The 25,401-nt window shown below is 30.7% G+C and overlaps 2 protein-coding genes across 13 annotated transcripts in view; one reads left to right on the plus strand and one right to left on the minus strand.

Moving 5' to 3' along the window:
• The first annotated feature begins 515 nt into the window (after positions 1-515).
• LOC130897771 (gamma-aminobutyric acid receptor alpha-like) lies at positions 516-12,882 on the plus strand. Of its 2 annotated transcripts, XM_057806677.1 has the most exons (10): positions 516-637; positions 3,403-3,579; positions 3,633-3,700; positions 5,703-5,926; positions 7,935-8,017; positions 8,075-8,224; positions 9,803-9,952; positions 11,062-11,195; positions 12,068-12,175; positions 12,472-12,882. In XM_057806677.1, exons 2-10 carry the CDS (start codon positions 3,405-3,407, stop codon positions 12,850-12,852), a joined length of 1,473 nt encoding a protein of 490 aa, XP_057662660.1. In that variant the 5' UTR covers positions 516-637; positions 3,403-3,404; the 3' UTR covers positions 12,853-12,882. The 2 variants fall into 2 exon arrangements, with proteins under 2 accessions (XP_057662660.1, XP_057662653.1); XM_057806670.1 differs by having other exon boundaries at positions 551-637; positions 7,935-8,224.
• A 4,255-nt stretch (positions 12,883-17,137) lies between these two features.
• The window catches only part of LOC130892874 (proton channel OtopLc), a 49,549-nt gene continuing 41,285 nt past the window's right edge, over positions 17,138-25,401 (minus strand). For 10 of the 11 annotated variants that reach the window (XM_057798567.1, XM_057798575.1, XM_057798559.1 and 7 more), the window contains 4 exons: positions 25,072-25,342; positions 23,909-24,193; positions 23,609-23,789; positions 17,138-23,063 (listed from right to left, as the gene is read on the minus strand). In XM_057798567.1, the coding sequence (XP_057654550.1) occupies positions 22,755-23,063; positions 23,609-23,789; positions 23,909-24,193; positions 25,072-25,342 (1,046 nt within the window). In that variant the 3' untranslated portion in view covers positions 17,138-22,754. The remainder of the gene's footprint in view (positions 23,064-23,608; positions 23,790-23,908; positions 24,194-25,071; positions 25,343-25,401) is intronic. The other variant, XM_057798583.1, reaches the window with a different exon arrangement.

Raw genomic sequence — 25,401 nt, forward strand, 5'->3', positions numbered from 1 at the left:
ATAACTTTGGAAATAAAGGTCAGATCGTCAAAACTTTTCTTAGATTCTTAGTAATACTAGGGAAAATATTCATATTGGTGTGTCCTGGGCATCCTATTGGATAATAACAATAAATTCGATGTTATCCTTCTATGATATTCGCTAACGTAAAAAGTCTGGAAACTTTCAAATGTATTTTTTGAAGGTACTTCAAATAAATATTTTTTCTACAAACTTATTCTCTGAATAGATAAGTGGTGTCCAAATCATGTCGTTTTAGTTTGAAATAACCTAAATCCATGCAAAAGAGCCTACGGCGGATTACTCTATATATAATTTAGTTGTCTACCGGAACATATTATTCTTATCGATTATTTACTGAAATTAGTGAAACAATTTTGATAATAGTTGGTAATTTCTTATACTGTTAAATAATTAATCTTATCTAATCCATTAGCAAAGAAACGATAGTGCTACATTAAATTTGCGCGCGACTCAACCTCTTCGGAATTAAATTCGGAGTTTTAGTTTTCAGCACTTTTCGTGTGATTTGCATTTGAAGTGTATCGTATCTAAATAAAGATTCGACGTGGTCTAGTTAGTAGCTGTAATTTCGATACTGAAGCGTAAAAGTTAAATTGTATTTTGTTAAAAGGGGGTAAGTTCATAATTTATTATTTCAAATTATAACCACGGCAATAGTTTTCATTCTACGTAAAATTTGGTCATTATTTGAGAAAATCTTTATCACATAATTTTGGTTTTTTCTAGTACCATATTAAACTTTTGTTGTTTTCTTTACGTATGCAGAACTTTTATCTTTAACTCAAATTATATTTAATAACTTGTATTCGATAAAATATACAGTGCGACGCATTTTAGATTATAAGCCTAATTTTTTGGTTTTTACCGCTATTTAATTTGGAACAGTATCGCTTTATTATTGAAACAGTGGCTCTAGATAAATTTTTCGTGGAATGTTGCTCTAGTTTCTATTACTGCATCGCAATAACTACATATTTGATTATTCACATAGTAGTTTTAGTGTTTCTATTATCCCGTGAGACTAATTGTGACAATCTACTAAATTATCTAAATGAAACTCAGCATGCCAGATAAGAATACGTATAATTTGCTGGAAAGCCACCTTTCGTAACTACAACTCATGATTATCCAAAACAATTTTTGATTTCTTCATGTTTCTGGTGTATCTATCTCTTATGGATGATCATGTATATAAGTTTAGCAAACCAGTCAATTCAGGTCAAATAACCATTATCAAGGCAAATTTTTACAATAGTATCTTATTAAGAAGGGGTACTTGATATAAATTTTTTTTAAATATTATTCAATCACAGTATTGAGCTTAAGAACTTCAAAATCAGTTTTTGTCGATACTTATTTAAGTGAATTTCAGAATTTAATATTTATTAATGATGACATGGTTATGAGTTTAGTTTACATAAATGATTAGATATTGATAAGAAATTTGATAACTATTTTGCTTTTATAAACTTTACCAAAACCTGATTCATGTGATTATTATTGCTATCACAATTTTTCAAATTTTTTTCTGCTACACGATTGAAAATTTTAAAACATACTTTCTGTGGTATCCGAAGTTTTTGTAATGACTATTTTTTTATAAAAATTTGGGATAAAACTGCATTTGCAATAAAAATAAAAAACATTCTAATTTTTTAAGTATACAAAGGCATGAGTATGCTGTTTACTCAATGCCTCACTAATGAGAATTGCGTTTCAAAGAACTAACAGTAAGCCATTAAAATGGATGAACCAAGAAGTAAATAGACTAATATAAGCGATAGACAATTTGGTGTTCTAAAAGGGAAATTGTTTGGCAATGACTTCCTCTTTGATGTCGTTTAATGGAAATTCGAATGGATTTTTTTGTACTGTTGGAAAACATCGTCATTTCATGTGATTCAAACGATATATTATATTTTACAAATCAGATATGAGAGTGCAAGATTCCAATTGTTCGCAATTTCGCAATTTAGGCAACATTTTTAAATCATAAATGTTGATTAATGAAGATATGTAAAACGCATTTAACTACCGCAAAAACAAAATATATCGACTCAGTACATAAATTCATTGAATTTATCTGAACTTCTGTCTAAAATGAAATTGGTACATGTTTTGATGGTGTCACTGTGACCGTACTCGTTATTTTTCTTTTCGGCACCGTCTCTGTATTGAGCTCGCAAATACTAAATAATATCTAAAATTTGAGAAAACACCTATTTCCAGCGGTTAGAAAACTTTTCTAGTTTTCAGTGTATTTGAGAGGTTGGCAACACGTTTGCTACCGTGATGGTATTATTCGTTTTCGCCATGTTTCTGTCAAAAGTTTCATACAAATTATACAGATAGATTCGTTTTAAGACTCATATAAAGAAAACTGTTTTCGTTTTGGAGTAAATATGGAGATAACAGAATTTGGAGTGTTGTCTATTTTTAACGTGGAGAACCTTATCGACTAAAAATTACATAAATATTATCCCAAGATGGGTTCATGAAAGCTTAAAAATTCAAACAAATGTTTGTATATCTTTAAACGTAATTCAGTAAACAGTCGAAACAATGGATTTTATCCAAGGAATGTGCTCTGAAGAAAACAAAACCCGTTGTTTGGGTCATTAACGTCATGCGCACAATTTTTTGGTATTGTAAAGGTCTAATCTTTATTGATTATCTACAAAGACAAGAATCCTAATCGACCAATATTATATTGATTTTCTGAAACATTTTGCTGCTGATGAAAAAACGACCGCATTTATTCAAAGAAAGAGCTTTGTTCTGTAACGAAAATGCACCGCCCAGTCGTCCCCTACTATTGCAGAAAAATTAGCCAAGCTGCGTTATTATTTAATGCCCTATCCTCCATATTCACCTGATCTGGGTCTTTCCGATTACCTTCTGGTCCCAAAATTGAAAAAATGGCTTGATGGAAAGCAATTTCAAACAAATTAGTGATTGCAGAGACAGACTTGTATTTTTCTTATGTTTTATGACGTGAAAAGAAAGATGTAACTTTGAAAACTGTCTTAAGAATGTGTCCAACATAATTATAGAAATAGATGTAAACATAGAATGAATAATGTCAAAAGGTTGCCGACAACCTCTAGAAACATCATTCCTGTAACAATATTTCCCTAAGGAATTTCATTTTCCGTCAAATGTTTTGCTTTGAGAGTACAAAAAATGAGTATATATTATAGTTTAAAATATTGTGCAGGGTTAGTTTACCAGGTTATTTTCTAAAACTAGTAATATGCACAAAGATATTGGAAACGTGCCTTGTTAGTTAAAAGTATTCTCGGTATACTTAACCAAGTATTCAGAGCATCGGGCGAGAAAATCCATTCAATGTTACAATAATAAAATTCAAAATTTCAGGTATGGTATTCGGACTAATTATTCTCACAGTTTTTACCTCAGAAATACAAACAAGTAGTCTAGTTTCATTGAGTAAGGCAAAAATTGCACCACAAAAGAATAATCATCAAAATATTTCGTTGTTACTAGATAAGTTATTGAGAGGATATGACAATAGTGTCCGTCCAGATTTTGGAGGTAAATAACAAGTATTATTTAAAACATTCAATATAAAATTGGCCCATTTCAAGGTCCACCTACAGTTGTTGAAGTAGATATAATGGTTAGAAGTATGGGACCAATATCAGAAATTGATATGGTAAGTTTCGTTTGAATCAGTGATCACACTTGCACTTAAATATCAATGCTGTTTATTTTGAATATAATTGGTAACGATGCATATATGTCTATTCTGGTAACTCTTGAATATAAAGGAGAATTTCAAGTAGTTTTGGATCTTAGTAATTTCTACTTGCGCTACAGACTAGCAAGTATTAGCGAACATCATTTATGGCAGTTTGATCTTGATCTGAATTTACTTTGAGAATGGGAACCATGGGAGATGGTCTAGGCTTATTTTTTATGCGAATACATAAAAAGCTTACTTTTGCCACGGCACCATACTTTGTAGTGAGCTGTTTTCGAAACGGTAAGTATGTACAGCTTCTTAAAGTGTGTTTTACTCAAAATCCAAAGTGATGAGACCATCTACCACCGGCAACCCTTACACTCATGACACAAAAAGGAAGCATGACGGTTGAAACCTTTAATAAATGGTTACAAGATCTAAGAAAGTATGAAAATGGAAAATGTCTCCTAATTTTCGATGGTACTTCATGCAACTTAGATACATTTATTGTAGAGACAGCTGGCACATATGATATTACACTGTTTTGCCTCCAGAGTAACACGACCCACGAACTACCAGCCTATGGACAAAATTGTTTTGGAAGCTTTTGCATGTTACTGAGATAAGTTAGTGATTTTATACTGGACACGTCACAAAGAAAGAAGCATAACCAAACAGAGATTTGGTGAGATATTTTCGCCGTAACACCAAATAATATTGGTTTTTCTGCTACGGGGATATATCCATTTAATCTCGAAACGATTTCCAGTCTCGCTTTTGCCCAAAGTATTTTAACAGAATAACTAATTGAAAAAAAATTTCCGGAGATGAACAGCTACAAAAAACAGGTTTTTTGAAAATAATAGCACGAGAATAATTGATAACTTTAAAGATATTTTCCTACAACCAGGGCCCTCAGAATCATGTCAGCGAAGGAACTACCAACAAAGAAAATATACCTCCAAAGCTACCAAAACAACAAAAACGAAAACCTAAGAAAATGTGGACTTAATTATATTACTTAGCGTAGTGGTAGTGCAAGCGATAACATATCTTAGTGACACGTCATCTGAACCTGAAGTTCTACAAGAAATCCTAGAACAAGTGGCAAAGTTGGAAAACAGAATAAGGAAGATTTTAGAAAACAATGAGATGAGAATGAGAAATCACATGAAGAAAGTAACAAAGAAAAGGTAGAAAAAGGAGTAAATGATAAGTTTTAGATGTTGAAAACGCCTCATAAGGAGCAACAAAAGAAAAGAATTAATGAAACCAAATAATGGAAAAGCAACAAAATACAGAAGCTGAAAAGAGCCATCATAGATATTTTACTTTTTTTACCAAGAATATTATTATATAAACCAATAGGAGTATTTCTTATATCAAGCAGAAACAAAAAGTCGGTATTTTTCTGTGTTTTATGGAGGGATGCTCTTAACGTAGGCATATTCCCTATACCTACCTTATAACATTAATTATTTTAAAAATTAAAACTCGAAATTAAACTACTAGACCAACAAAACAAGGATTCAAATAACAATCTGATAGTCGTAATTACGTTGAATTCCATTTGGGAATTTCTTTTCAACCAAAATAAAATAAAAATGAATTTAGTTATTGCAAATATGTTACAAGTGATACAAGACGATTTTGTTAATGTATGCTAGAACGAACTCATATTGGAAAATGCAGAATGCAGGACTGGTAATTGGATTTTCATTTCATTGGACATAGGACATATTATATAGGCCCAATGTAGTAGAATGTTATGAGCATTATTAAGCTTTGTAACTGGTATGAGACTTATATTTTGCTAATTGAAATTAGTTGGTTTGTGAGAGATTCTGTACTCTTTGTATTGAAGCTATATTTACCGTGTTACTACAGCTTGCTCACGACTTTCAGTAAGATTTTATCCAGTATTTATCGCTGTATTTCCGGCATTTGAGAAAACCTATATTTTGTTCTTCAGACATATTCTATGGACTGCTATTTTCGTCAGTCATGGACAGACAAGCGATTATCATTTCTAAGTACTAATAACTATACTCTCGCTTTAAGTATTTCAATGTTAGCCAAAATATGGAAACCTGATACTTACTTTTACAATGGGAAACAATCATATTTGCATACTATTTCAACACCAAATAAGTTCGTTAGACTCCATCATGATGGAAGCGTGTTATATTCTTCTAGGTAAGATATTTTTCTCCTTCACAACTTTTTCTAATTTTTATATAATTATTTTGAAAATAGAGCTATACACATTTTGTGGAATATGCTATAAGTTTACAAAAAAAACAATGCATATCTGTTTAAATTTAACAAAAATGCAGAGGGCGCCTTCAAGGTATGTTGTGTGAGTACTGTAAATTGTAGCGGGATTAAAAATACGGTTTGTTTGCAAAATTCTAAATTTGGTGATATATTACTCTATTTTTGTATCTAATGTTTTTTGACTGTAGTGATTTTACTTTAGGCTTTTAAAAACTTTTAAAAACATACCTTTGTACTTTCCTTCTAAAATCTTGTTACCTCACAGTAGAAAACAAAATTTACCTCCGTATTTTGCCAAAGATGTGCTAGTAATTCTCCTATTTCCTAAATTGTGATAAAAATAGACTCGCTGCGATTTACACAAGCGAAGGCGCTGTTACCTGCACCGCTAAAGATTATGAGAATTATTCCGCTTAAATTTACATTTGTGCGACTTGATACTGTGTGAATTTAAATCAATTATGTGTTGCTTGGAATTTTAAAAGTTTCTTCTTCATGTCATATGAATGTTTGATTAATCTACATCCACGAAAGGCTGAAAAGAAAAATTATAGAACGGGGTCTTAATAGAATAAAATAAGTTGCAACTATATACGATTATCGAATTTTGACAATCATAGTGGTAATTATTTATTCATAATTTTTTTGAACGACTGCAATTAATTTCTTTTCATGCTGTTTATTATTTTTTTGCTTGTCAAACGGATATTCTCATTCGTACTTCTACAATATATATAATTTCATGGAATTTGGCAAAGGTCCTAGGGCAGGTCCTGTGAATAGGGCAAAATCTCGTACGTGTGTTCTAACATTGACGTACTGCAGAATACTGTGAAAGGTGAATGTTTTTCTCTAAATGAAGGATGAGCAAAAATATGACATATATAAACAGAATGGGATACGTTGCTGAATAGTTAAAATATTTAAAAATATAATGATAATACTAAAAATATATTATCGAGAAATTAAGCCTTAAAAATGTTTTGGTGTAATTTGTAATTTTTTAACTATATCATTATAATATATGGGACGGATCCGTCGTTGCTTTTTGTTGCCAAAAATATTCTGGATACGACGTAAGTTATTATATTAATTAGAGTACTTTCTGGAATTCCAATATGTCCAATAGAAAACGCATGAAACAGTAATGTAAAAATGGCTCACAGCATATCTAGTTCTTGAAGTGATAAACTATTTACAGTATCAAAAGTTATGTAGACATGTCGCACAGAAATTAATGAGTTAATCATCTCGACGAATCTCATAGAAATCGATGAATTGTAACGGGACCTGTACTGTGCTTCCACGTCAAGAATACGTGAAATTAACATTAATATACTATGAATTCTCACGAAACTTTTCATTTATTAATTTCTTTACTCATATAACATAACTTGTATCAGTAACTGGATTAAACATTAAATTTGTGAGAAGAACCAATTGAAAATAGGTAGGTGTTCATTTCTACTACATTTACAATCAACGTATGTATTTAGAAAAGTCTACAAAAAGTTCGTTTCAACATAAAACATATTTTAATGAGTTGAAAGGAAAGATATGGAAATTGTTAAGAGAACCAAGATCCCGATAAGACATACCTTTCGCACAATTGACTGCTATTTTTCTTTAGAAGATATTGATGGTGTAGGAGCTAATTATAAAACTGATTAACTTAAACTATAAGTGTCCATGGTTTTTACTTTCCTCTGATTGGATTAACCAGAATCTAGGAACTATAACCTCAGTTGTGCCTTAGTGACTAAATTCTTATAAAACAGCTGGACAGGATACTTTGTTTATTTGGTACATGAGAGAACACATTATTACGTCATTTCATGTTTTTTATCTGTTTAACAATATAGTTAAATGAAATTATTTGTAGTTTTATAATTATAATTTATATTTTTTATTTATTATTGAACTGTAGGTTAACCATTAAAGCCGGTTGTCCAATGAATTTGGAAGATTTTCCAATGGACGTTCAAAAGTGTCCCTTACGATTTGGTTCCTGTAAGTTGAAATCTAATCAATTAATTTCTTGTTTTCATCTGTTAATGATAATTTCAGTTGGTTATACAAACAATGATTTGATATATAAATGGAATAATGCTAGACAAGTGGCTATTGCTGATGATATGAAATTATCACAATTTGATCTTATAGCTACACCCGCAGGAAACAACACTATTAATATTTTCAACAGTAATGCTAAGTCAGGTTCGTATATTACAAAGCTCAAATTTTCATTCATTACACAGATTAAACATGCATACAAATTCTAAAATTATTTTATTTTATGTATTTCTTAACACTTTGAATGACGGCGATGGAGAGTTAATTAAAATAAAAATATACACCACAAAAGTTAGGGATAGTTCTAAATCTAATCAGAACTAAATTGATCTAGTTGATACTATTTATTGCAATTTGCTATCATTAGAGAAAAAATGGAGTTTTATTTTGATCTTGCTGTATAAGAATTTTTTTATTCGTTTTTTTTTGTGATCTGTGATCTTCAAAGATTGAGCCTAGTTAAGGAAGACTAACATACTCGTACTGTTATAAATCATACCGTCTTAGGATCCGAGTTCATTTTTATTGATGATAATGCGGTTCCCTGATCTGAACTCAAAGAGCATACTTAGGTTCAGTGCTAAAAGTCATTGACGACCACAATCTGCGATCAAAAAACATACAGGAGCTTAGAAATCTTCCACAACTTTGGGCACAAATCATATAAATCAAAATTTATCAGACAACTTGGTTGAAGGTATGCCAAGAAGATGTGCTGCTGTGATCTGTGTAAAATCGAATTTGATTGATTTGAACATCTGGTTATACTAACAGCTTGTTTGACATTATTTACAATCATTTTCTATTAAATTTATGCGCATATTAATAAATGAAAATTACTAGATATTACTAAAATTGGAAATTCAAAATTTTCATATTGACATCAAATTATGTGCCGAAATCTCTTATATATATATCTCTTACCTAAGGATGGAGAAAAAACGATAAATAATAGGTTACCGAGAAAATCTAGTAGTGCAAAAATGTTTCATATTTTCATTTGATTTCATCAATATTTCCAAGACAATTGAATCAAAAGTACATGATAACTTTTCCCCTTGCATACATCTACCACTCTTGAAAAACTTTGACTAGCCTATTCTGAAAAGCAGCTAAACAACAGGGTGTTAAACCGAGCCATAGGTTTGAAGAATGTAAATGGAGATGCGAGATAAATGTAAATTTCCGATAAAAGTAATAGATGTTGATACCCGTTTTGTCTAAGGAGTCTCATCGATCTGATTTCATGTAACATTGAATAGTTCCTAGCCCTTTTATACAAATATATTGAGCAACTTTAGAGCTTTTATTCACAATTTATTCAATCCCCGAAAGTCGGGCGGGATGGCGGTAGAATTTATAAAAGAGGGTATTCCATGTCCAGATATCTTATTTGATTTAAATCATCATATCTCACAGAAAAATTAGAAGTGAAAAGTTCCATAATATCCTATTCACTTATTCTTCTTCTTCTTATTCCATATTGGCACTCTTTTATTTTCGAAAAACGTAAAAAAAACAAACCAACTACCTAGTTACATAATATAAAGGTAGCAACTGACTTTTTGAAAACAGTTAATGAACTTGAATCGTCATATTTGGGAACAATAAAACTCTTTTTTAATTTTATTAATAAAAATAATCATCAAAGAATCTTTGGTGAGTACCCATTCGATCACTCATACACCTATATACTTAGCGGAGTGCCCACTTTTGTTCTAGAGTATTCTATGCTACTAGTTAGTTTCCATCTTCAACGCCACATGGGTAACTTTTTGATTCAAGTGTACGGACCTTGTGTTCTACTTGTTGTTTTATCATGGGTTTCATTTTGGTTGAATAGAGAAGCCACTGCAGACCGAGTTTCACTTGGTAAGTTTTTGTTTTCTACAAATTTGTATGCGTATTGAGGTTACCTACTAAACCTTGAATGATAATAAATTAAAAAGAAAAATTTCTGAAAACTAAGTTTGTATGACATCTAAAAAGAAGAAGAATTTACAGAAATCCTCAATGCTTTGTAGTTGTACCAAAATTCGATTGCAAATATGAAATTTTATATGACAGCTGCAACTATACCAAAAAGTGGGCTACCAAGCGTTGATTCAAGTTTTTCGAAACTGATGAAAGTTCCGGTGTCAAAAGTTATATAAAGTAGACATTTTGAGTGGCCGCACGCTTTTGACATAGTTGCAGCTATCATTTAAAATTTCATATTTGGGATCGGATTGTGGCTGTACAAAGTATTGAAGGTTTCTGTAATTATTTTTTTTTCTATTTTAAGACGTCATTTTTATTTTCTGAATTTATTTTTCTCATACATCATGAAAATGTGGTTTTTAAAATTATTTTCTTATTTATTTTATTCACTGCCTCATCTTCTTAAAAATCACCAGCTACACATTAATTTCACTCCCCACTTTCTTAAAAATTCACATAATCCTTTTTATTTCTTCCTTATTTATGTTAAAAATTGAGGTTGGTAAGAATGGAGGAAATTTCTTCATTTTTTTTAAATTTTAATATTAAATTACTTAGTGATAGAATCTCAACTCAATCCGACCATCAGAAGTGCTTCAAATTACAATGTTAAATTTTGAACTAAATAAACAGACAGACATGAAAGAGACCCAAACGTGATTGAATTATGAATTTATCACTTGACTCCGGAAATCGGAGTCAAGGGATAAATTATTTTATTATCTACTTCTGAACTGGTTAAAGTTCTAGAATGTAAAGATTTGATGTTGTTGTGCTTGTTGAAAAACAGTAATATAAATGCTGAATTGTCATAATTCAAATAAATTTCAGGTTTGTAAAACCTTTTTTGTACTGCCTATGCTAATTATCTGTCATGGTCTCTAAACAACGCAACTAAGTTAATTGATTCATTTTCAATTTTCTACATTAATCAAAAAGCGATTCTTTTCTAATATTTTTTATATCTATATAATTTTGAGTAGCACGTCGTTATGTTGTAGGCATTACCACTGTACTGACAATGACTTTTTTGGGATTGGAAGCTAGGACTAATTTACCAAAAGTTCCATATCCTACTGCGTTAGATTTTTTTGTATTCCTTTCTTTTTCATTCATATTTGCAACTATCATCCAGGTGAGTATAATAATATATTAAAGGATATAGTATATTGCAAATTTTCTCGTAAAATTTATTCAACATTAAGGGGTGAACGTTAACTAGACAATACCAAAACAAAGACTTTCATTAAAATGACTGAAACTATTGGTCCCATTTTCATTCTTCTGTATCCTGGAGTATGTTAACTTCATTCAACCATAGTTCTCACATGAAATGAATATTGTCAGTTTAGGGATGAAAGAAATAACGCATATATTAAAACTCTTTGACTGTGTTTTTACCAATGATTCACTATTATTCGCGAGAAGCATTAAAAAGCTGAAACAATAATTTAGCAATAAAAATACAAAATTCTAGAAGTGTGGAGCATTAACATGAATACGGAGAACATGAAAGTAATGGTGGTGGATTAAGAAGACTCAAATATTGAAATTAAAATGGATAAGATACTGGCAGGATAGACATAGAGAATAGTGAAATTTAGTTAGTACCTGTGCTGCGAAAGGTTATTCGATAGTAATAATATAATATTTCAACAACCTTTTTCTCAAAACTGTGAAGAATAATTACATAGTTCGAACATATTTGCGAAATAGACAGCTTTAAGGTAGATACAAGATAATGGTAGAAAATAAGAACAGAGGATGAAACACTTGAAAATAACACAATTACAAAAGTTTTAACAAAGAGTAGCATGAACAATGATGGTATAAAAAAGTGATCTTGATACTCATACAATTTGTAGCCGGTTAAAAGGCTTGGTTAAATTGGGAGAAACATAGTATAACTTTTTTGATAAGTTGAATTTGAGTCTACTGGCATAATAAATAATACATTTAGAGAAATTATTAATTATGAGTCCGCTCCATAAATAATCCTATAATTAGTTTGCAGTTGTTCATTACTTTACAAAATATGGTTCTGGAGAATGTTATTTCAGTTTCAACTCTGATTCAAGCAGTGACGAAGAAGACTGGTCACAATTACAGCCAAAGGTGAGTTTGATAAATAGTATTTAAATAGATTCTGGAGTACTAAAAACGACCTTCCAATATTCTCATATTTTCAAAAAATTGTATTTACCTTTGTATTCAAAAAAGAGCTCGTAATTTACTTTTATTGCATTTGCAAAATCCATATTTTCAAAAATACCATCTATGGTTAGTGGTTAAAACAATATCTGCATCATTTGCATATCGGCATTCAATGGTGTTCATGTAAATAGAAAAAAATAAATTAATATTAATGTAGATGTTGCGAACCATTATATTTGAAAGTGAATATTTTTTAGGTATCTAGCTCTGTTGCAAAAAACGTCGACAAATGTTCCAAGCCAAACCCCCGTTTTGAAGAAATCATTCAGCTTTCAGATGTCATCGTATCCCCAACTTCAAAATCCTCCACAAAATCATCATCTCAGAAAATATCATTTTCCTGCAATAAATCTGGAACAGTTCAAGAAGCAACAACTTCTAAACGAAGAAGTAGCATCGCATGCAAAAAAGCAACTATACAAAATAACTCTATCTTTGAAAGAAAGAAAAATTCTCCAAGATTTAATTCCGTATCAAAAATAGATCGTGTTTCAAGAATTTTGTTTCCCTTGTTATTTGTAACTATCAACGTATTCTACTGGTACTCTTATCTTTCAAAATCGAATAAATCTGTATAAATACCTCAATAAACACGTATTTAATTGTCATTATTGTTATTTGGAATTAATTACATAGTAGAAATGCCATAGTTAAAATATGATTCTAGAAGAATATAATTTTATTATACGAGGAACCTAAAATAATAGATTGAAACAAATATCTGATAATGCGTTTAATGTGCATATCTGAACCGATGCTATTATGTTCCACCAATAATACACTCACTGCTACCTTTGCAGACGTTAATTCATTCCAGAGACCATTCAAACAAGGCACTTTAATATTATGCTCATCATACTTGAAACTTAACTTTCCGTTGTGACCTCCATCTTTTATTAAGTGGAGGTCGAATTATTTGCTTAGAATCCTTATTTTTCTCAATCAACATTTGATCAGCTTGTTTTGACAACTTATCCTTATAGCAATAAAACTGCACTTGTTTCATTTTTGTAAAATCTTGAAATTGGTGAGGGTATACTTTGAATATACCATTGTTACAACAATAAAGGCAGATTTTGAAGTATTTTATTTAGGATAATAAACAGTTGTGTCAAAAACTACTGTTCTGGCATCGAATAATAGCGACATTTATCGATAATCGTTGAGATAAGTCTGTTCTATTGTGTCTAAATTACTCATAATAACATGGCCTTTATATTGGATCTAAGTAGGTTATCCACACGCGTTGTTTATTCGTGTCGTTAATGATGAATAGACTGAATTTCCCAAGCAGGTTTATATTCCATCCTCTTTGTCAAGTTTTGGTCCTCTCGGAGGTTGACTGGCTTTAAGCTTGGCCAGGTTCTCTGCAATTTCATTCTTGCCTAAGTCTTCTATGTCTATCAACTTTGATTCGAGCATTTTTTGGACTTATCAGTGCAGCGAATTCCCCATCTGAAGACTAGCTTTAAAATTGTTAAAGTAAGCAAAATGCTTTCATCAAAATATTTCCAAGTTTAGTATATATATTTATTAATAGATATGTGATTTCATCGCAAAAAGAAGAAAGTTGACAATGCATTCTATTATTTGACACTAGTTGTTTGTGCCGATCAACGTAAACATTCTGATCCATTAGTTTGTTTAATATATTTTACATTGTAAATTGTATTTTCAAATGCTTTCGTTTCCAATTCAATGAATCAGTTTAATGACATTAAATGACATTGTTTCCTATTTATTTCCTTCTGTAACATGTAGATAAACATCCGCATTTAATTTATGGTCGTTTCCCTATTATTAAACATTTTCAAAAGCTTAACGTGATTAAAGTATGTTAAGAAAATCAATGAGATGTATGTCAAGTGTCTATGAAAGTTTTGAAGTAAAAAGTGGAACGTAGAAGTTCATGAAGTACTCTTCAAAATTCCTTAATCAGAAGTTCTTAATTGGGAAACTTTTGTTCATTATCGAATCAAGGTTACGAAATATTGTTAGGGACGAACCAAACAGATATAGATGATTGATTGTTGTGGAGTGTTCAGAGGTAGGTCTTACATTCGGAAATGAAATCTTTAATTTTCGAGAACCTTGATAAAATTCATGGTTTATTACACTTTTTAACTTGAGTTATAATATTTATTCTGTTTAATTCGAAAATGATATCAACATAAACAAAGTCTGAACGTTTTTTTATAGGGAAAAAACCATTACTTTCCTGGCTATATACTTAGACGAATATTGATTTATATCTTCTTTGAGAAAATGTGACCTTACGTCGATAAATTTTTTTATAACAGGTTTTTTATACTTTCACACTTCGGCCTGAATTTGACCTTTATCAAACTATTATCTGACATTAATAACCTTGATTTATGAATAACGTTTCACATGAATATCAAAACACATCTGACTAATTATAGATACTTTGAAATTAAAAAAATAATATAAATTGCTTACATCTTTTCTTTTATTGATATATTTTTCATTTTTAACTAGCTTTTATTAGGTACACCTGTGTGTTTGTATGCTTGTATGTTTGTATCTCACTTTTCAACGGTTACCAATCCAAACAGAAAACGGGTTTCTGGAGTTGGCCATTTTTATAACAAAGATATCATTACTCAGCTCTAGTCAACGATTATCTAGCATCGTTATATATCTCCAGTCATTGCATATCGGAGGAAAGCAATCCAATTCTGGGATGTTGTTTTGCGTCCAAATTCAGTCCATAGTTTGATGTATTATAAATACATGTGAACTTAGCAGGTTCTCAATAGTTTTCTAAGTATATCCATTAATTTATGGTTGTGCACGAATGTGATGATGCCCAGTTAAAAATATAGTTTAAAAACATTTAGAAACATACTTATATAGTTAGTTATAATAAAACGTAAAAAATAAAACTGCAAAACACGGTTTCAACAATAATCAAACTTGAAAGTGAAAAATATTTCTTGGCTTAACAATCAAATTACGGATGAGAAAATTAATGTCACTAATATATAAAAGCATAGGGTGCTTTGTATGATATTATAACAATAGTTATAATAGTTTCATCATTACCATATCTATCATCCAAAATAAAAATCACATCATTTTTTAGGTAAGATAGGATCGCATGAATTCAACTCAAATATATAGTTGATTTCTGCGTTCAAACGTTCCCAGCTTTGAGAGAATGTTGACACAGGTTTCATCTTCTCTGGAACAAAATCTGCAGGTCGCATAATCTGCCTAGCGCCTTAAGATGTCTATTAAGGCGACAGTTTCCCGATAGGACTCCTGTTAGTATTCGTAGATTGTTCTTAGTTAGGTTGATACATTCAGAAAATCTTCGTTGGTTATAGTTTCTCAGGAGAGTCTTTACCTGTATTAGCCCCTGTAGGTTGTCCCAATAATTGGTTTTGCTCCTATACACCTTCTTTTTCTATTGTTTTGTAGCTGATACCACAGAATGTTTCAAGTCTCATGAAGGGCTTGTCTGCTCCTTAACAATTAACCTTAACAATTATGAAGCTCAAGAAATATATGGGCATAACTTTGGCCTATATCAAAATTCTTGTTTATGAACTGTTGGTTGGTGAACTGTATTTTTTCGTTCTAGCAATGTAAATAACTGAAACGTAAGTTCGTATTCCAATTGAAAAGAAAAATCGACTAACAACGCTATCACTCAATCAAATATCAAATAACGGTCCAAGATACATCAAAATTTTAAAAAGCTTTCCGTAAAAAACACCTTATTCATTAAAATAGATCGGTGCTCCGCGACTGATGAGGGTAAATGAAAAATCAAAAATATTTGTTAAGACTATATTTCTAACGACAGTCTGCATAGAAGTAACAAACTTTCTTATATATCTAAGGTTGATATAAATAAAAAATATTCAGGAATTGCTATATCTGACAATTCTCAATTTTGTGGCGCTGACACCCACTGAACATAAGAGAATGTGCCGCTGAAAACAATTAACCCCGATATACAGTAGTAATAAGTAATTAGAAGTGGAAAAATATCGCTACAGATCATTATTAATCCAAAGTTATATTCCCTCTATTGGGTATTGGTCTCGATTTCCAAACCGATTATTATGAAAGTATGTGAGTAGTATTGAATTGAATTATACCTTCTTCCATTCTGTTTGCCGGTGTCAGTTAGGATTTTTGAAAAAATTATCAATTGAATTTGACAACTGTTTACGAGTATGCTCTGCTGGTGGTTATGAAAATGTTTAGTAACGGTCTATTTGATGAATGCAGTACAAAATATTTTTCGAATGCATCATCTTATTACGCATATAAAAAATTTCTCCATAAACTACTTATTGACCTGGTAATATATGAGTACAATAAGTATGAAATTGGAATGGTGATTAGAAAACGTGAAACAGTTAAATTCAAAAACCATATACAGGGTCCTCCACGACGAGCTGAATCGATATGCATATCGGAAAGTACTGGGACTAGTGCTCTGAAAATTTGCTTGCATGGGTTTTTCGAAATGCTCGTTTTAGCTAAAGTAATTTCAGTTTCCTGAAACTTCCGGTTATACCGGAAGTGCACCCAAACTTCATTATTGTAAACGGAATACTATGGTTTTTATTAAATTTAGTGTGAAGGTTCATAGCTTGCGTTCTCGTCAAATTATAAACTTGCTTGTTCCACTGTATTTCCCTGTGTACTAGCGGATTACTAGTATTTCGTTTTATTTACCTTCATTTGTGAGTTGATTGATTTTATGGCCACTTGATTTTCGGAAGACTGCTAACAATTAGTGTCTATCCAAATAGAACCACTCACACCTTTTGTAATATTCATTTGGCAGTTGGTACTGTTGCCACTGATTAAGAGTATTTGGTTCTTGACCCTTATACTCATACCTCATTTTATATTAAGGTTTTGGAAGCAGATTGAGAGTAAATTATCTTCAATTCAGTGGGCTTCGAAATACACAAACAAAATATTCCAATTTGAGACACTGTGTTGACTTAGAGGTAGTTTCTGTATAACTAGCGATAATTATATAGATATTCTATATTTTCACTGCATTCGATTGGGTTCATTACTATATTCAGCGGCCTGACTACTACTATGTTTTCCATGCAAATTAAAGATTAGATTCGAAAACATCACATATTACACATATTAGTTTAGAACTTATTGAATAGACAGTAAGAATATATCTCCGGCTCTCTAATTTGAATAAAACATTTGATAAATAAATCTGAACTATATACAGGGCGGAGTATTTACTCTATTACATATTAATCTAATTGAAGAAAACACACATATCTACACATTATAGATATCTGAGTATCAGATGTGACACATATTAAGTATATTTTTACTGAAAGTAGTATTCTTTTGGACTTTGAAAAGACGAAATTGACTAGTACCTACTACGGGTTTCATTTTCTCAACATATAAAAATGGATAGCTAAAATTACATTATCTGATTTTATAAAAAGTACTTAATATGTCACTTTTGATTAAAAATTCGAAGACTTCCTTACCAACAATATTTAAATGACAGAAGTGAACTGGTTAACTCGTAATAAATAAAAACTAATAACTATGTAAATATGTAGATGACATCTCGTTTTTATTATATTTGAAGAAATATTTTATTATTTTGTGTGTGTACGTTGCATGGAACCAACTGGTTCCAAGTAGAGTTAACGTTTGATATCAATATATGGGTGAATAAAGTGGAAGGTTCACATAACAATTATACAACAGAGAAGAAGAAGAACCAATTCGGAACTACCTTTATTAGAAAGGGTAGATGTCCTTAAGTCCCACATTTCGTGCGGAAGTCAAGGCTAGGACGGATGTTTTATTTCGTGATTTCAGATTATTCCATTCAATTAAAAGTTTTGTCCTCGAATATTACAGTTTAACAACTTTATTCAACAAGAATAGTATATACATATTTACTGTAAGTTTTCTTATTTCCGCTCACAAATATAGTAGTGTTAATATACGCTTATAACCAGATTTCTCCTGAAATCATTCAACAGATGTCTTCGTTTTTTGATGATATATTCAGACATCTCGTACGTCTGTTAACATATTCTTCAAAAATGGTATATAGTTAGTATAATTTAAAGGGCAGTGTTAATAAGACGCTAAAACTTTATAACTTAGTTTTTTATAATTTGCTCAGCGATTAAGTATTAAAAGCTGTTATTCACGGTAAAAAATAATGAGTTGTATGTTAGTCTAAGTAATTCAAGTTAAACTTAGAGCCATCAATCTCAAGTCAGACACTAGTTAACCAAATTAGAACAGGTATATAAATGAGTGTTGTATTGTAGGATTGGCTGGTTGACATATTTCGTTCATTGTATATTCATCTACCTAAACTTTTGTTAGGTTGGTGTATATTTTGCCAAAAATAATTGCTGTATATTAGAAGTAACGTTTAGCCCTGTTAATTTTTTTGTGAAATTTCAATTTTTCACGAAACTGTTAATAAATGGGTGAGTTGCTTTTTGTAAAATGCCTCTGCAACCCTTCTCGCTTCATAACTCTTGAATTTTTGCACGTTTTTTATAAAATTATGTGTTATGTTGTTAATTTTGCTAACTTATATTGTTTATATATGCACATTACTATACAAATTACATATGTAAATTGTTATATCCTAGTACAAAAACGTAGATTTTGATAATTACATTTATGATTAATGTGAAATATTTTATTATAAAGCGAAATTTGATTTTCAGTAATAAATATCATCAAGAAAACTTATGTTGCAGAATTTCAGCGACTTGAGTCATATTTGAAGAATGTGTTATCAAAAATGTTAGCAAACAATTAAATCTTAATTAATACACGACAATTTGCAGGAACTATTCTAATTTTTTAAATTTTAAATGAATATTTTTGTGCTTATAAGTATCTTATATCGCTTAGAAAACATCAAGTAATAAATAAATACCTGTACATATTTTCTGTTTATAGATATGTTTGGTATATAATAGAATTGAACCTTGGAAAAAATTACAATATGCCTGCTGTATAACGTCTCCGGGTCTTTTGTCAGTAAACTTTTTCTAAAATAAATTCCATTTATATTTGCAACTTTATAAATAAATAATTGCTTGACTAGTATTTTTAGTATATAAAACATCTTAAAAATATATAAATATTTTTCTTCGTGAATTTTCAACTAAATATCTTAAAAATGCGGAGGTGAATAAAATATGAATGAATGAATCTGTTCATTTAAGGTAGAGGAGTAGTGCCACTCCTGGGAGCTGTAAGTTGGTGGAGTGGCTCAGTAACTTCCTCTCTTCTCGTGCCGTCTTGACGGACTGGTGTAGAGGAGTGAAGCTAAGAAACAGCTCAAAAAATCCAAAGGATTAAGTGTTGTACGCTGATGCAATGACAATTTGTTGTCCTCCCGGCGTACGGCACTCCCAAGGATTGAGGAGGGTGGTTTAGTGGGTGAGAGTCCCACACAAATTCACAGCATTTGCACTCGCCCGTTGTGAGGAAGGCATTAGCTTCCACCTCACCTCTGGACAAAAAAAAAGGTAGATCAAAGTCTGTACCACTATCAAGTACAGAATAAAAACTTCTCACATACGTCTAAATTTGCTTTCTCAGAAAGTATTTCTATTTATACGTTTAGCAACCAGGCCTCTCTTAATTGGCTTCCCTAGCATATTTGGTTCGTATGCGACGGCGGTGCTGAACTCGTCACCAAAATTATTTGCTCCGCTAATCCCAAATGTAAATTGGTCACCGGAATTTAAGGGTTCATTCCATCCCTATAGGTAAAATGGTCGCCGAATTTCTATATCGGAACCAAAAAAAAAACATTTGAATTGATACTAACATCAAAACTTCGTTTTTTTACATACATTTCAATTTTACATTCTTTTAACATCTTTCAAGAAAGACATATATGGATAGATCTGTTACGTAAAAAGAAAAATTTAATTTTGCATGAGAAGATTCACAATAATTAGTCGTTCTTGTAACCATAGCACCCTCTTCCGCCCACATAATAGGAGGAAAGCTTGCGTTTTCAACGGAATATATATTCAACAAATAGTCACATAGTTCCCTTTCTGGTTTGTAATTCTGATTCATAATCAGAACAGAACTTAATTGTTCGATGTCATGCTTGATATGAATAGAATCGGCAACCGCTGATATTTACACCTGGTCAAACCCAGCTTAATGCCTTAATGCTAGGTGGATGGCGTTTTCAAAATAAAAGAAAATCTGCCTTGGAGCAAAATTGAGTCCATACTTTTCATAAATTTTGCGTATAGTATGATTATAGCAGTCAGTTATCTCACTTGGCAGCAAATAAAAACTAGTGGATTATCATAATAATAATATCATAATAATTCCACAAAAAGAGAACGTTTCGTTCACATACAGTATATTTATACATGCTTTTACATGCATGTAAGGAAAATGTTGGAAAAAACACGGGCTCCTTCCTCAATTGAACAGATCCAATAGTGGTAGTAACATAGTGTATTAGTAACATGTACAATGTACATAGGTTGCAAGCTAAAGATAGAAGTTAGATAAATATTTTACTTTCCGATTATTATTAGAATTCAAAATACTATCTCGTTGTAGCCTTGTCATAACTATATTGCTACTTTAGTTTGTTTTATATTTCCTTTAATCCTTGTACATTGATTTTTTCAGTCACTTCTTAATTTTGCTGTTTTTTCTTTGAAAATTTCATTTATTATTCTATCATTGATTTAATTACTTTCCTTATCGATCTCAAGACTGGTACAATTTTTCATTTTAGAAATTCTTTCCAAACACTTTCTAAATTACTGTATCACATTTGTTATTTTTCTACACATTTCTATCAGTTTTTTGTTCCTCGATACGAATGGTACTATTTCCAACAATTTCTTTTTGAACTGCTTCTTAATTTCTTCCGACCAGAAAAATAATTCTTTACAAAAAACCTTATGTACATGTACATTATATAGAAAAAAATGGCTAATAATCATTAAATATATGCCTATAAATCTATCGAAAGTAAAAAAATAACACTATAATACATACAGGAGGATTACATTTAAACAGTACTTTGAGCAAAGAGAACGAAGAGATCTGAGTTAATAATAAAAGGCAAAATAACTCACAAACGATTTGATGGTGTGAATGTGCTTAACGGTAAAGGTTAGTAAAATTGGTCTCACAGTAAAACATTGCATTGTCTAACTTACATTTTTCATCGCCAATTTTTTTTTGTATAAACAGTCGAAAATAGTGTCGGTAAAAAAACGAAGGATCACATTACTCTTGTGTGATCTCAGCCAGCAAACACATCTATTTTATGAAGGAAGCACTACTTTTTTTACATTTACCCACCTTATTATATATAGTAATATCTTATTTTCTAATATATCAATAAAGTTGAAATATATCAAAAAATATAATCGAATACAAATAATGAAATTACTTTCATATGAACGTCAAGTATTTGATTTTACTTTTTCACTTCCAATCCAGTGCAACAGATCTTGGCAATTTTTCCTTTCAAAACTTATCTACTATGTTTTCTTGCTCATTTAGGGCGTTTTCTTCCAGTTTGTCATTTTCAACGTCCTAAGTTATCTACTATTGTTTTCTTCTATCTCTTCTTTAGCCATAATGGTTTGTGTATAGGGTAAATGATAGGTAATATGAAGAAGGTAAAATATCCGAAATTATTCCATATTTAATATTAAATATTTTCAAAATTCAATATTAGGAAATGCAGTGTTATGATATTATGGAAATTAGGAGGAATTTGCAATAGTTATCATCAGAGTGTATGATTAAAAATAATTATCCATCTTTTTTAAATGAATATTATAGAATTCCATGCACGTTATGATGTAAGAATTATTTATGAAAGAATAATTTCTTACTCTGAATTATTAATATAGAGCTGCTTATTGCTAAAATGATTTCAAAATGCTCGCTTTTCACCTTTGATGTTATTTTGGTTGTGCAATAATTTCTCTTTGTCGTAAACTTTCCATTTTGCGTTCATTAGATACCTTTAACCTGCCCGGGTTTATCTAGCTCTACAAATCAGTTAATTATAAATTTCTACAGCCAATATTTTGACACAGTGTTCATGAAGTCCATGCTTGATTTTTATCTTGATCGCAAATATACAGCGGTGTCAACAGATTTGATAAAACTATTATTTTATTAGTAATTATTTAGTGACAACTTATTTACCAGTAACTGCTTAAAACGCAGCTACTATGTAACTGAACATTCTTACCATACCTCTATATATTTTTAAATACACCATCAACATAATACGATTTTGTAAAACACGTATTTCTATAGTTTATAATGTATATCTTTATATATAATTTTAAATGTCTACTTAAATTATCAGTGCTATATCTCCACCGATGTGTTTGCTGGGAAATATTTAGCTCGAGTTTAAAAACATGTCATCATTGAATTATTAATCTAAACTTTCTCATTCAAGTCGTGGTTTATAACTAGTTTTCCAAATTTCCGCTAATGCTACAGCTGAATGGAATCTGTGGAAAATGCAAAGTGGCAGTGTTAGTCTTTGAACCATGGCCCATGTCAAGTACCCGTAATATTTTAGTTGGACCGGATTCTCTTCAACTTTTTTCATTTCGAAAGTATATATTATCCAAATGGTTATATTGCAAATTAATAAGAACGTGACAACTTGACGTCCTGGTTTGGACCTATCATGTTCCGGTAGGTGAACTCGACGACGTGATACGTCAGCGATGAAGAGCAGCTGAAGAATCACCTGAGTGTATAAAAAATATTATCCTTAATTTGTTATATTATAATAATGGGAGTGATAAAAATTTTAATAAATAATGTTGGGCATATATATAAAAATATAAATAGCAGAAGAATGGAGAGGTATGTAAGTCATGGAATGGACCTTTTATTTCAGCATACTTGGTTACTTTCAACATGAAGAATATAGCGGCTTCTATTCCAAGAACTTTTATTAAACGATCGCTAAGTACGAAATTCAAAATTTCAAAAACTATTTCTGTAGTAGTTACAGTAAATGAAGATTCATACTTGAAAACTTTTGAAAGCAGAGAACCAATTACAAATTATTACATTAGACTGAACAATTTCAGGATAATATTTACGTAACTTTCCTTCAGTTTTTTTAAATGCTGTGAGTTTTAAAACTAATATGTCATAGGTGAGTGAAATTTTGACTTGACATCGGAAATAATTATCACCTCGCAGGGTGTACAAGTCTAACAAACTCATAATAAACTCGTCTTATTTGTTTATTATAATTACAATTGGAATATAATTTCAACTTACTTGAATAACTACGAGAATTCCTGTAATCATTGCTAATAAATTAGCGTCTTGGGAAAATGCATGTAAGTGTCCTGCGATCACGCTAAAAACTGCATAGAGAAAAAGTCCAAATGCTGAAATTCTTAGCAATATGTCATTTAAATCACTTTGCTCTTCTTTTTTGAACTTCAATGATTTCACTCTAAAAATTATATTTATGAAAATTTGAAAACAATGAATGAACTCTTATGTGATATGTGTCTAGGTTATATATTCTATCAAAATCTGTGCAATGAGTATATATTCATAGATATTACTAACCGTATAAATCCAATCAAAATTGCTATGATACTCAATACCAATAGAGCGCAATGGGAAACTTCGGCCAAATACACCGCTAAAACTCTAAATGTATTGTTTGAAACTAACACAAAAAACAGAATAAGACATATCAAGGATCCCACTAGCATCAACAATCCGAAGAACAATCCTTTAGAAGCACCAACACAATCGACACGACCGTGCTGTTGTGCTTGGGCTAATGCAACCGCTCTTCTAGATAACATAATCTCCAAACGATGTTCTAGGTTCTCCTGATTCACATATCTAAAATAGTGAAAATCATCTTAATATTTGCATGATATTAATTATTATTCACAACGTGTGAAAGACTAGATACAAGGAATATTTTTGACTGTACACTGAGTTCTATGATGTTAATTTACGAAATGATAAAGGGTGGTAAATAACATAGAACAAGTAAAATCTATTTGTGATGCGCAATAAGCTTTTTTATCGAATTATTGGTTTTGTAACAAAATTTTTCTCAAGCGGATCGGACAATTTGCACTTCTAGTTATGTTATTGAAAACAAACTATAGCTCAATTGTTTATTTTCAAAGCTTTGGACAGAAAAACTGTTAAAATTTCATCCCAAGTAGTTAGCTATTTCTGAAAATATACATCGTCTAAGAAACTGTTATTATGTACTAATAAATTCTACGATATTCAATATCTGACGATAGTTTTTTAGTTAGTGAGAGGGAGAAACAATTTATATGTCTAGTTATGCAGTAAACATCATTGAAATCAATTTTTTATCCTATGTTCTCAAATAATGTAACATGTGGAAATTTTTTTTCACTATTTGAGAGGCAGTTACAGAATCCGACTGTAAGTATGGGAAAGCAATATAATCCACATGAGTTGCTAGCCCAAAATAGTACAATAAGAAACCCATTTAGTTATTGAATGAACATTATTTGGGTAATCGTTTTGGATATTTAAAATAGAATTCGAGCAAAGGGAAATAATTTGGAAAGAACTTTCTACATTATTATATTTAGATATTATAATTAATGAAAATTGGTATGAACTTATTCAAGGTTTTCGCCGTTTTTATAGTGGAGTCGTTCATTGTTCAACGAACAATAAAATAGTTGTTAGGTAAGATTTGAGGTGATATAAATTATATATTTTCTCACTTTGGATTTCGTCCAATATGCTTCCACATAACGAAAATGACAGCTGCTCCAATTAGAGAAAATTCTATAATAAATGGATATAAATAGGGTCCGGAATCTTCAACAATTGTTCCCATTATATTCAGTCTACCACAATGATCTGAATTATTAGATGTTCTGTTATACAACGACGTAAATGTAAATGCTTGTGGAATTATGTCGTTCAAAAACTCCGTTCCATTGTTTGCATGTGTATTACCAATTTCTGGAAATAGATCAGCTACATTATTCTCTGAAATTAAAGAAACAATCTAATTAGAATGATTTCACGTGAAGCCATTAATAAAAACT

The sequence above is a fragment of the Diorhabda carinulata genome, chromosome 1 (genome assembly GCF_026250575.1).
Source record: "Diorhabda carinulata isolate Delta chromosome 1, icDioCari1.1, whole genome shotgun sequence".
NCBI lineage: Eukaryota > Metazoa > Arthropoda > Insecta > Coleoptera > Chrysomelidae > Diorhabda > Diorhabda carinulata.

Bases quoted from the DNA above. Each gene is read 5' to 3' on its own strand.
- LOC130897771 (XM_057806670.1), top strand. From the start codon at position 3,405: ATGGTATTCGGACTAATTATTCTCACAGTTTTTACCTCAGAAATACAA. The intron at 8,225-9,802 runs GTTCGTATATTA...CTTTTGTTCTAG, and splicing joins CAACAGTAATGCTAAGTCAG to AGTATTCTATGCTACTAGTT. The intron at 9,953-11,061 runs GTAAGTTTTTGT...GTTATGTTGTAG, and splicing joins TGCAGACCGAGTTTCACTTG to GCATTACCACTGTACTGACA.